The 11,897-nt window shown below is 27.2% G+C and overlaps 1 protein-coding gene across 2 annotated transcripts; it reads left to right on the top strand.

Moving 5' to 3' along the window:
* The first annotated feature begins 3,718 nt into the window (after positions 1 to 3,718).
* On the top strand, positions 3,719 to 11,897 carry LOC105833722. 2 transcript variants are annotated; one of them, XM_012675673.3, is made up of 9 exons: positions 3,719 to 3,890; positions 4,166 to 4,299; positions 4,530 to 4,678; positions 5,373 to 5,535; positions 5,914 to 6,169; positions 6,464 to 6,604; positions 7,099 to 8,474; positions 8,563 to 8,652; positions 10,913 to 11,897. In XM_012675673.3, exons 1-9 carry the CDS (start codon positions 3,866 to 3,868, stop codon positions 10,970 to 10,972), a joined length of 2,394 nt encoding a protein of 797 aa, XP_012531127.1. In that variant the 5' UTR covers positions 3,719 to 3,865; the 3' UTR covers positions 10,973 to 11,897. The 2 variants fall into 2 exon arrangements, with proteins under 2 accessions (XP_012531127.1, XP_012531128.1); XM_012675674.3 differs by lacking the exon at positions 10,913 to 11,897 and adding an exon at positions 9,003 to 10,257.

Below are 11,897 nucleotides of genomic sequence, written 5' to 3'. Positions count from 1 at the left end.
TGCCCAAAAATATGAATCAATAATAACGTTTACAAATTAAAAGTGTGGTCAAGTTTGTGTAATAAAAAAATAATAAATGATTGGATACATTGAAGTCTAATGTGTGTGTTTTCTTCGAGATCTGAGACTCGACTAAACGGCGGTGCCGTTTCAGATCTCGAAGAAAACACACATTAGACTTCAATGTATCCAATCATTTATTATTTTTTATTACACAAACTTGACCGCACTTTTGATTTATAAACGTTATTATTGATTTATATTTTTAGGGTAACTCTTCTGTAATTTACTTCGTTTATATTGCCTTTTAGATGATATCTATAGGCACATATTATAACTCAAAATGTGTACCACATAATTTTTACGTATCTATAATATAAGCACTTGATAAAAACCAAAACCAACGGTCGAAACATTGTGCGCTATTTGTTGAGTATATTTGAGGCCAGTCAGGTCAAACGTAATAATTACATTATAAAAAATATTTATCTGTTATGTAGCAAATAAAATTCATCACTGTTTTGTAAATATTGTTTATAGAGATATACATACATACTTATAATATACACTCAGTCAAAAAAGCAGTACAGTAGGAAAATAAAAAAATTCACAAAACTTCAAATACACTTCAAACAAACTTGTAGCACAGTAAATAATTACAATATAAAGGTGTTTAAAAAACAAAAATAAAGTTTGCAGTCTGTACTTTAAAAAATGCAATGCTTAAGCGGCATGATTAATTTTCCAATGACCGGTAAAAGAATAAAAACCTGCAAAATTAATAAATAAAACGTCTACTTTTTGGAATTGCACGAAGTGAAGCAGTTAATGTAACTCAATGGGATAAAAAATGCGTAAAAGTTTAAAGTCTTCTCTTCAAAATGTACTATTTTGGCGGAACTCGATATGATAATTTTTTACTAAGTTATGTCAACACACACACACGCGCGCGCGCGCGCGCGCGTGCAATTTATTTCGTAATATCCTTGAACAGAATTGCAGTGGTTACGTTCAGAAAACACAAGAGATTAGTGAACAGTTAATTGATCCTTACTGTTAGATCTCTAAATTTAAACCAAATTATATTAACGAATTACTCAATTGTTGTGCAACGGTTATGTTTTCTGAACATAGTCAGTAAATTGGTTACGGTGGCATTACAATTGATAATTGGACATTATTTTACATAAAAATAACTATTTTTTAAGTTAATATAACTTACAATTAGTGAAAAATTATCATATTGGCTCAGCCTGATGCGTATAAAGTTCAGGAGCGTCCCAGATGCGCACAGTATAAATGAACAAATGTATTTCAAAAACCACTAAAGTCTGATTGTCAGTGCATAGGCTGTATGCGTTCCAAAATTCACTGCCAGTACTGAAAATCTATAATCTACGTTACATATACTATAAATTTTCAGTACTGGCAATGAATTTTGGAACACAGCCATAATAATTAAGCTATTAGGATGAACCAAATGTCAGAGTTGTATCTAGTCACTTAAAGCCCCTTAAATTAAAATTTGCTAATTTTTATAATTAATTTAGAGATTTTATATTATATATATTAATCTTGTTATTAATGATTATTCTCTTTATGTAGCCCGCTTCCCTATTGCAAATATTAAGAAATTTTTTATGCAATTAAATATTATGTAAAATTATCATATACATATATTACGAGTAAAATAGAATATGATAAAATTTTTTGTCTTTTAAAAGTATTAATCTATTCAAAAACATTATTTTAATTTGAAGTTTTTTCGTTGCCTTATTTATAATTCAATTAATGTTTGCAAAAAGTATATGTAAAATATTTTAGTTAAGGCTTGATTGATCATGTCATTAATTGGTTAATTTAACATAAAATATTCTAATTTGCAAATACAAGAAAAAAATTCTAGCATTAATTGTTCATATATAGCTGTGTATATATACAATAACAATCGGAATGCGCTCCGATTTTTATGGAATATGATATTTTTGAGATTTTATATTTTATGATTTGCTTTTTTGTTTAAGTTTTTCAAATTTTTTCTTAATTTACTATAAAATAATTTTTAAAAATAGAAAAAAAGTTAACAAAACCACAATTAACACACACACACACACACACACACACACACACACAACAAAACAGCACGCTACATGTAAAAGACGGTATAAGATGTATGTACTTAGGCTGTACGCAGTTGTTGTATTGGTATAAGAAAACTGAGATAAGTACTCTAAATGTAAAATTGCTAAGATTTTTATTATAAATTTGCATTTATTGTCAAATGCTTATCGTTATACTCCATATCGTTTCCGGTAAATCACTGTCGCCAGCGCCACCATTTGGAACTACATTTCTAATAGATTTTTGCTTCACTTTTGGAGGCAAAATCAAGCTTAGTTCGGTCTCTTGGTTCTAGTCTTTATACTACTAGTTTACACCGAGCACTTGGTACGCGTATCAAGTAGTGAATTTAAGCTGATCAGCCAATGATTAAACACATTCACTAGTTATTTACTATTTGATACGCGTACCAAGTGCTCGGTGTAAACTAGGTCATATATGCTCTAGTTTACACCGAGCACTTGGTACGCGTATCAAGTAGTGAATTTAAGCTGATCAGCCAATGATTAAACACATTCACTAGTTATTTACTATTTGATACGCATACCAAGTGCTCGGTGTAAACTAGGTCATACTTTGACTATACTCTAGTTTACACCTAGCGCAAATCTAAGGCCGGAATTCATAGTCGAATCTTATTCAAGTTCCAGCTTAAGCACGATCTTGAAACGTCAATGCTGTTATTTCATTGGTTAAGTAAGTCTCAAGTCGGCTCGAAGCTTATAGCGTTTTCGATTTGTTGACTCGACCCGACTCCGGGTCAATGGTCTGTTCCTTTTATCTTCATTTCTTGCATAGTTTATCACTTTTCTGCAGTGAAAAAGAACAAACCATTGACTCGGAGTCGGGTCGAGTCAGCAAATCGAAAACGCTATTAGACTTAAGACAATTCTTAAACTTAAGATAGGTCTATAAATTCCGTCCTTTATCTAATAAGGGCCACAACAGTATGTACATAAGCAAATTGATTGGTCCATAAGCAAAGCGCATAAGAAATTCAAGCAATCGAATTTTTTATGCATTTAAATATAGCTGCAACTAGCATCTGCGCAGAACTGTACAAAATTTGTCTCGAGAACGAGCACATCTTAAGGCCATTGCACGTACATTTTCTTAATCGTAATTGTAAGAAATTGAGCAATACAATTAGTTAATTCAGTTGGTTATGACTAATTTGAGCAATGTGATTGGTCGAAATCTTACGATTACGATTAAGGAAATGTACGTGCAATGGCCTTTATGTTCTTCCACCATGGTTATTAGCAAGAGAATATGACTACGTTTACACGTTGGGTTTAACAACATCGGAGTTATAAAATTGGCCAACTTCAACCATTTCTCAGAAGAATGGAATGGTTATGATTGGCCAGCTCTAGAAGTATCGATGTTATTAAACCTGTTTAAGGGTGTCGTGTAAACGTAGTCTTAGGGAGCGTTTCCACTGAGCGCGTCACGCGTCGCGTCGTCCTTCGCGCTCAATCAAAACGTCTATTATATTTTATCATAATAAAATGGGACGTTTTGATTGGGCGCAAAGGACGACGCGACTAGAGTCGGAAATCCATCTGGGGAATTTGAAGAAGAAGAGTTGTCGGCATGTCGGTATTTTGAAACCGATCGAAAAAGAGGGTGCTAGTTTAACAGCATGTTAAATTTAACCAATTTAACCTCTAAAAAAATCTTGGAAACGAAAATCGTAAGAGTAAAATACTGCTAATTTCTATTTCATGTGAGTTGATTTAACATGTGGTGTTTTAAGGGACGTGAAGGTAAGTTAAAATAAAGTTTTAGACGTAAAATCTATATAATGACGATTTTTATTTGTTAATAATTATTTTTGTCTTTAAAATTATGTAATAGAAAACTACCCGTAATAGTAAATTTAAAATAAAATTTATATAAAAATTCTAATAATGAATAATTTAGTACTTTAATATGCACAATTAGTGCAAAAAATTGTTTTTTTGTAATTTCATAAATTCTATCTATTAAAAAAAGAATTTGTTGTAAGTTAACGACGAATTAATAATGTATTTTCTTTCAGGTTTTTGTGTTTATATTTTACCAGATCAGAAAAAATCGTTTGGTAAATCACAGAGTGACATTAAACTGGAAGGAGATGCTACCATCAGTAGACTTCATGCTGTAGTTTCTGTAGAACCAACAGGAGAATCAGAGGTATTTAGTTTCTATTCATCTCTCTAATAGTTTAATATTATATTGTATAATTTTTATAATAGCTTTATATATATAACTTCTAACATTCAATAATTTTATGTTGTAGAATTAATATATTAATATCAATATATTGATGATAATATAATTTTAAATATTTATAATTTCTAATATATAATTACTTTAAAAAATGTTACTGTTATCATATTAAAAATATGCTATATTTTTTTCAGATGCAGTATAAATGTGTCATTACCGACATATCTAAATATGGAACTTTTATTATAAGAGATAAAGAGAAGATAAAATTGTCTGCTAATAACAAATTTATTTTAAGAGCTGGTGATACGGTACAGTTTGGTTTAAAGGAGTCTACCTTTGTGTAAGAGAATAACAATTTCCTATATAATTTATAATTCTTTTATTCTATTTATTTAACTTTTAAAGAATTTATATAACTCCAGAATAAAAAAATAAGTAGTTAAGAAGTTAAAAGTTAAATAATATAGTTAAAAGGTGAACAATTTTAATTATTTTTTTTAATAGAAATTTTAATTTATTAACATTTTTCCCTAAGAGTTACAAATGTATCTATGTAAAAAATTGTAAAATGAATATATTTCTATAGAAAACAATATTTCTTTAGCTATTTTATATAAATTTAATTTACTATCAATATATATTAAATAATTTATTTGAAGATCTATATTGTAATTATTTTGTTATTCAGAATTATTTAATTTTAATACCAAAATTTAAAATAAATAATGCTTTTTAATACATATATCTAATGCTAATTAAATTAACATTAGCAATTTTTAATATAGTTAGTTTTTTATTCGTGCAGCTTTTTCATGTGATTAAATTAACTTTATAAACTATTTACTTTAATTAAATTTAGTTTAAAACATAACTTAATCTGTATTCAAGTAATCAATCTTCTTTCTTCTGTATATAACATTTACTATAAACATTTATTATATAACATACTTAATTTTTATAAAATTGTGATTTTAATTAAAATGACAATTATAATAGGATAAATTATTTTTGACAGTTTTTATTTTTTATTATAGAGTGTTATGCCATGTATTTATAATTGCAAGCTCTAGTTTAAACGAAGATGATACTAAGAAATTGAAGAATATTGTATACCATTTGAAAGCAAAATTATCTGAAACTTGGGAGAACTTTTGCACACATTTGACAGTGGCTAAAAGTACATTGTTTACCACAAAAGTAAGCTCTTGTATAGTTCTGTACAGATTTTGATGATTGAGAAATCAAATTGTTTAATTTTGTTATTTGATTTTTTAAATGCCAATATTACGTTATTTCTAATTTTGTTTTATAGTTTATATGTTTTTTAAAAATGAAAATAATTTTTTAGTTTAAGAAAGTTTTGTTTATACTTCAAAAAATAAAGATTAATTGATAAAATTGCATGTATCTGTTTAACAATCAAAAATTAGTTTGCTACTTTTTAACTACTCTTTAAATTTATATTGTATGATTTTTTTATGCCAAGAAAAAATAATATTACAAATTATTTTGCAATAACTATATGAATAGCAAGGAAAGAATATTTGTCAATACTTGCACCTTACATTTATACAGTTAGCTTGTGCACTAGCGTCTGCCAAACCTATAGTCACAAATGTGTATTGGGAGGCGGTAAATGTAGCCATTGCGGAATGTAAGGAATTACCAGAAATTGAAAATTTTCTGCCAAAAGTGAAGGAAGAATGGTTGAATGTTTGTTCAAGATTGTTTCTACCAAACGAAAAGCGTAAAATGCTGTTTAAAGGTCTCTCATTTGTACACTTTTGCACAAAGCAATATTTTGCATATGCACCATTGATTACCGCAGCAGGTAGTTAATACTGTTTTAATTAAACATTAAAATAATGTAATTAAGATAATGTAATATAATAAATTTATCATATATCAATAAATTAGAAGTTTATTTTATTTTAATAAGAAAATGATTTAAGTATTTAATTAAATTATTAACAATTAATTTACTTTTAATATAACATTAGTGAAAAATTAGATAGAAATAGAAATATATTTTACAATATATTACACAACATATTTAAAAAATTTATTAGAAATATTTAAATTGATTATTTTGTAAAAGTTTTTATATTAAAACATTCTATTTCAGGTGGTAAATCGTGTGTGTATCCCACGAAGAGACCTTTGACTCCCCAAAATCTCACTGCAAAAAATGCTATTGTCATACAACATCCCACGAATGATTCTTTGCAGTTTACTCCAGCTATCGCAGTTGATTATCCAATTATTTGTAAATATTTATCATTATATTGAATTGAGCAAAAAAGAAAGAAAAAATGAAACAATATTTACAATATTACTATTTGACATTTTTTCATAATATGTTTTATACATTGCAATATTATGCAAGATTTTATTTTTATTAAAATTATTAAAATTTGAAAAGAAAAAAAAGATCAGTACTGATCACTTGCTCTTATATTAATGGCACATATCATTGAAACTAAAAACAATTTTGAATTTTTCGTAATCAAAATTTTACTATTCTAGTTTTGTATTCACAGCAAAATTTTAATAGTAAATTTTATTATGATTCTAAGGCACTTCAAAGTTACAACATTATTTAAATCACGAACAATCTATGTATACAATATATACAAGTGCGAAAAATTAAGAAAACAATTATGTAAATATAAATTTGCAGTTGCGTTATTAATATATTAACACATGAGAGAGAAAAACAGAGGAAGGTATAATATACAATATAATATTTTTATGTTGCAGATCACAAACTACAAGCTGTCAAGCGCAGAATAATTTCCGATACTGAAATTCCGCTTGCAATTCTACATTGTACTACGGAAATGTATTGCAATCCGAAATATGATTTTGCCACATTCTTTAAATCAGAAACTCCAATATTTCTTCCTTCTGATATAACAATCGAGAATACGCAGGATATTGTTAATACCGATACACGACAAATTAAGAGAAAAATAATTCCTGAAACTTATGAGACACAATACAATGAAAATATAACGAAAAAAGTTTGCCTTCTTGATGAAAAGAAAAAGGAATATACCTTTAACCTTAATAAGGGTGACATAACAGATACGATGACACAAAGTTCTGATGACAGAAAAATTAGAAACAAAATAATTTCTGAAACTTGCGATTCTCAAACTAGTAAAATTTCGAAGAACTCTTGCCTTTTTCACGAGAATGAACGGAAATACATGCCTGACACTAGTGAGAGTGATATCACGATGAAGAATGTGCAGAATTCTGATAACAGAGAAACTAAACACAAAATGATTGATCACAAATCTTACAATTCTCAGAATAATAAAAACATATCGGAAAAGACTCATTTTGTCAACGAGAGTGAACAAAGATATGTTTTCGACAGAAATAATATCTCTGCCAGAAGAAAAAATATTATGGAAGATATTTATTTCTCTAACGAAAGCGAATCGAAAAACATTCCAAGCAAGAGTAATGTTGCAAATGATATTTTATCTAGCAACATCAATAAATTCCAAATTATTCCCGACAGTTGCGAAAAAAACTCAAGTAATATTTTTTCCAGTAAAAGCAATAATAAACGAATTCAATTTTTTGATACTTGCAAATTTAAGAAACTCATTGTAAACGATGCTACGGAAAAAGAACGGCAAAATGTAAAATTACAAAATAAAGATATTTTTCAAGAAAGTAATGTGACTTTTGCAAGAAGCAATAAAAAGAAATATATGTTAGAAGAAAATAAATGTGGATTTCAACAGCAAGAAAATATTATTATTAATGATGAAAATAATACCATTTTTGAACAATTTTTGAACAGAGAAAAAAACTCAATTGTTGAAAAAGATCATTTGACAAACAGCAATAATAAATTTACAACTGCATGGAAAAGTTCTAAAAATACAGAAGCTCTGCAAATTGTATCCACAAAGGAGATTAATGACTACGAAATTTGTATCAAAGAAGAAGAGAAAAATCTGTTTGGAAAAGGTTACCACAGAGTTGAATTACAAAATTCATTAAGAAAGCAAAAATTAAGTTCCGTTTACAATTCTGCAAAAAATCAAGAAGACAGAAGAGCGAAAAAAGATAAAATACAAACGAAAGATAATAAGAAAGAAGAGCCTCGAAAAACAGTGAGTTGGTTGATAACTATTAATAATTATAATAACACTTTTAATATATCGATATATCGATAATTTATCAAATATGTTATATATGTAGGGAGACAATTGGCGTGAAAGATGTACATATCAAGAATTTACGGATGAGATATTGCGGAAAGATATACCTAGCGGGAAAAAATTTATAAAGGTTTGCATAAATTTTATTACAATATTTTGATGGCATTATTTTTTTAATTTATCTTATTAGAGAATTGTGTATACTATTGCACGATAGAATATATATAATTCATTAAAATCTAACATTATTTATAACATGAATTATCTAAATTGAGTAGTAATTAGTTAAAAAATTAAAAATTAAATGATAATTATTTTAACTTAATATTTATGTTTTAAAAATAACTTTGAAGTATTTGAGTATATATATATATATATATATATGTATGTATGTATGTATGTATGTATGTGGATATCCTGTAACCTGTAAACTTTATTATGTAATTTCGCAATATATAATAAATTTTTTTATTAATTTAGATGTCCGTTATAAAACCAGAGAAGGTACTAACAGCAGATGACTTTGTCTTGTAATTTGCATCTGCACAGTTTTATCGAAAAAGGAATATGATATAGCAATAGAATATTAAAAATTAAGAAATGATATTATTTTATTTTTAGGATAAAGATTTTCATTAAAGTTACTATTTTCCAAATATGTTGTCAAAATATTGAGAAAATATTGAAAAATAATTAAAAACGTATTTATACAATAAAATTTTTGTCATTTTTTTTACTTTTAATAGTATTATGTCAATAAAAAACAAAAATTGCTTAAACTCGTATCAGACTGTGCAGTGAAGATTGAAGATTGCGATTAGACAATTAGAATTCAACCAATCAAAATAAAACGCATTCACATTAAAAAAATTGTTTGATTGGTCAAATTATTAACTTGTCCTCTATTTTCAGTACAACAATCTGATACGAGTTTTAAGAAAAAGAATGATCTTGAAAATATGTTCAAAAAAGCAAATTTTTTGTTTGTTTAAAAAAAAAGTATATTGTCGGCATTTATATACATAATGATTTCTGAATAAGTCTGAAAAAAAAATTAAGTATCATACAAATTGTTGAATTAAAGATATTCTATTTACTATTATGTCGAAAGTTTAATAATTAATAATATTGTCGCTGTATATCATAAAGTACTATTTATACTTATTTTGCAGTATTTGTACGTGCACATGTGTACGTATTTAATTTCAAGTCATGTTTTATTACATTATTTTAGAAAACATAATCACGATCAAAAAACTATTAAAATTACTTATTAAAATTGATATTTTTATGAAAATAATTTTAATAAACAGAGAATCATAATTTTTCAATCGTAAAATTTATCGATGTGATCAAATGAAGAATGATGTTGCATTATTTATAAAAGTTCCAAAAGCGTTTCACGAAACTTGTCATATATTGCTATTTTCGAATTGTATTTGTGGTCGCTAAATTGAGATTTTGTTGTAACTTTTTTTAGAATCTCAGCGAACAATCAGATTTTTTGTGATTAATCGATATGCTAATGAAAATAGAAATAAGATTTCTATAAACACAAGGAAGAAAATGAAGAAAAGTAATATGTGAAAATTAGTACGACAATTTATAATTTTGCAATCAATATATTAGTTTTTTATTTACATATTACTTGGATTGACAGCACACTATACCTTTTAATAGCTAAAGTAAAATTTTTAACTTTTTTGTTAATAAAGGCTATTTGAAGGACTGAAAACTTTGTTTAATTTACTGTTATGAATTCTAATAATCTTAAATCGATAAATTGATTGGCCTTCCATTTTTTTAACGAATAAAAGAATAACTTAAAAAGAAGGTTGGAAAAGGATCTGAAGAGGATGGAAAAAAGCTTCGTCAGTTCGGCTTCTTTACTCAGCTGCATCACGTGCGATGCGCGCGCAAATTCAAGCGATTATGCAAATTTTGCATTAAAATGCATTTTATCGAAATCTCCGACTATTCGGCGAAAAGCGAACACGTCGTGACGCTTTATGCATTTGCACTTGCGGTTTGCCCTTCCACTTCCTAATTTATTGTTTGTAATTGCATCATATCGTAATCTTTTTTTCAGTATTTTTTTCTTTATAATTTTTAGTATCTTTAAATTATAAAACAATTGCATCTTTATTACACGAATATGTCAATTAAAAAAAAAAGTATTATTGAATAAAGGATTAAACACATACACTCTCTCTCCCCTCCCTCCCCTTTTCTTTCTCGTCCCTTTTTTCCTTCCCCCCACTCTCTCGCAGTATAGGAGAACACTATGTTCAGGACGTTATTTAAGTTAAAGAAAAATATGTATAAGATAGAATAAGATAAATGCATGTATGTCTCATTTCATCTTAAACATACTCATTCGTTATGTTTAGGATGCGGTATCTAATATCTTATACTTAAGGATCTCTAAAGAAGACATCGTGATATTTTAAATAAGGTAACTAATATGCCATAATAAGCTAATATGTACCGTAATGTATTCCGTAAGAATTAGCTAATCACAGTTGGAATAATCAACAACATCAATTAGTTACTATTTTTCAAGCTCTGATTAAATCTTGCTGATAAAATTCGTTACCGTTACATTAAAAATGTAATGATGTTACTGCTAACAGATAAAAAATAAGGATAACGGTAACAACGTAACAAATAACATACTATTTACCAATCCTATAAATTTATACTGAAAACTATATTGAAGTATTGATATATAATATTGTATTATGGAAACATTGTATATGTTCTCTATTTTATTTTGTGAGAAAAGTATTATATATTATATTTTTTTTAGATTAATCATGCGATTTTACAAAATTATGTGAACTGTATATACGTGCATTTTAGAATAAAAAAAAGCTTTTCTCACTAAAATAAACTTACTTTTTCATCAACTTTTGCTATGAATGACAAAAACAAGAAAAACTCTTTATGCCTTCCAACATGTCAGCTGTACTTTAATATTTGTTTACCTATACCGAGGTTTCGATTAGCGATTCAAGGAAAGTTCTCGTACAAAACTTCACCGAGCTGTATAAAAGATTGCCGATGAAATGTCCGATTTCTTGCGACTTGACTTTTCCTCGCCGAAGAATTTGTTTACGACGAATTATTGTGAATGTCTGTCTTAGAACAGGCATTAAAAGTTTCGTATTCAACGTAGTTAATAATTAATTTATGTTAACAACTAGTGCGGTTTACTTTCACCAGCTCTCTTTTGTGTTTTATATATATAAAACTATTATATACATATATATGTATAATAGTTATTTTTAAAAAATGCAAATAGTTAATTTCTGCGCGTACACATGATAAATACTGTAATATAAAAGTATGTAAATATAGCATTTTGTAAAATAA

The sequence above is a fragment of the Monomorium pharaonis genome, chromosome 1 (assembly GCF_013373865.1).
Source record: "Monomorium pharaonis isolate MP-MQ-018 chromosome 1, ASM1337386v2, whole genome shotgun sequence".
NCBI lineage: Eukaryota > Metazoa > Arthropoda > Insecta > Hymenoptera > Formicidae > Monomorium > Monomorium pharaonis.
Note: the sequence above shows the minus strand (reverse complement) of the source record. Positions and strands in the feature narration are given on the sequence as shown.

What these genes read in the sequence shown, in the direction of transcription:
- LOC105833722 (XM_012675673.3), top strand. Translation starts at nt 3,866, where the DNA reads ATGTGGTGTTTTAAGGGACGTGAAG. An exon ending in AACCAACAGGAGAATCAGAG is followed by an intron (nt 4,300 to 4,529) that starts GTATTTAGTTTC and finishes TATTTTTTTCAG; the next exon opens with ATGCAGTATAAATGTGTCAT. An exon ending in AAGAAGAGCCTCGAAAAACA is followed by an intron (nt 8,475 to 8,562) that starts GTGAGTTGGTTG and finishes TTATATATGTAG; the next exon opens with GGAGACAATTGGCGTGAAAG.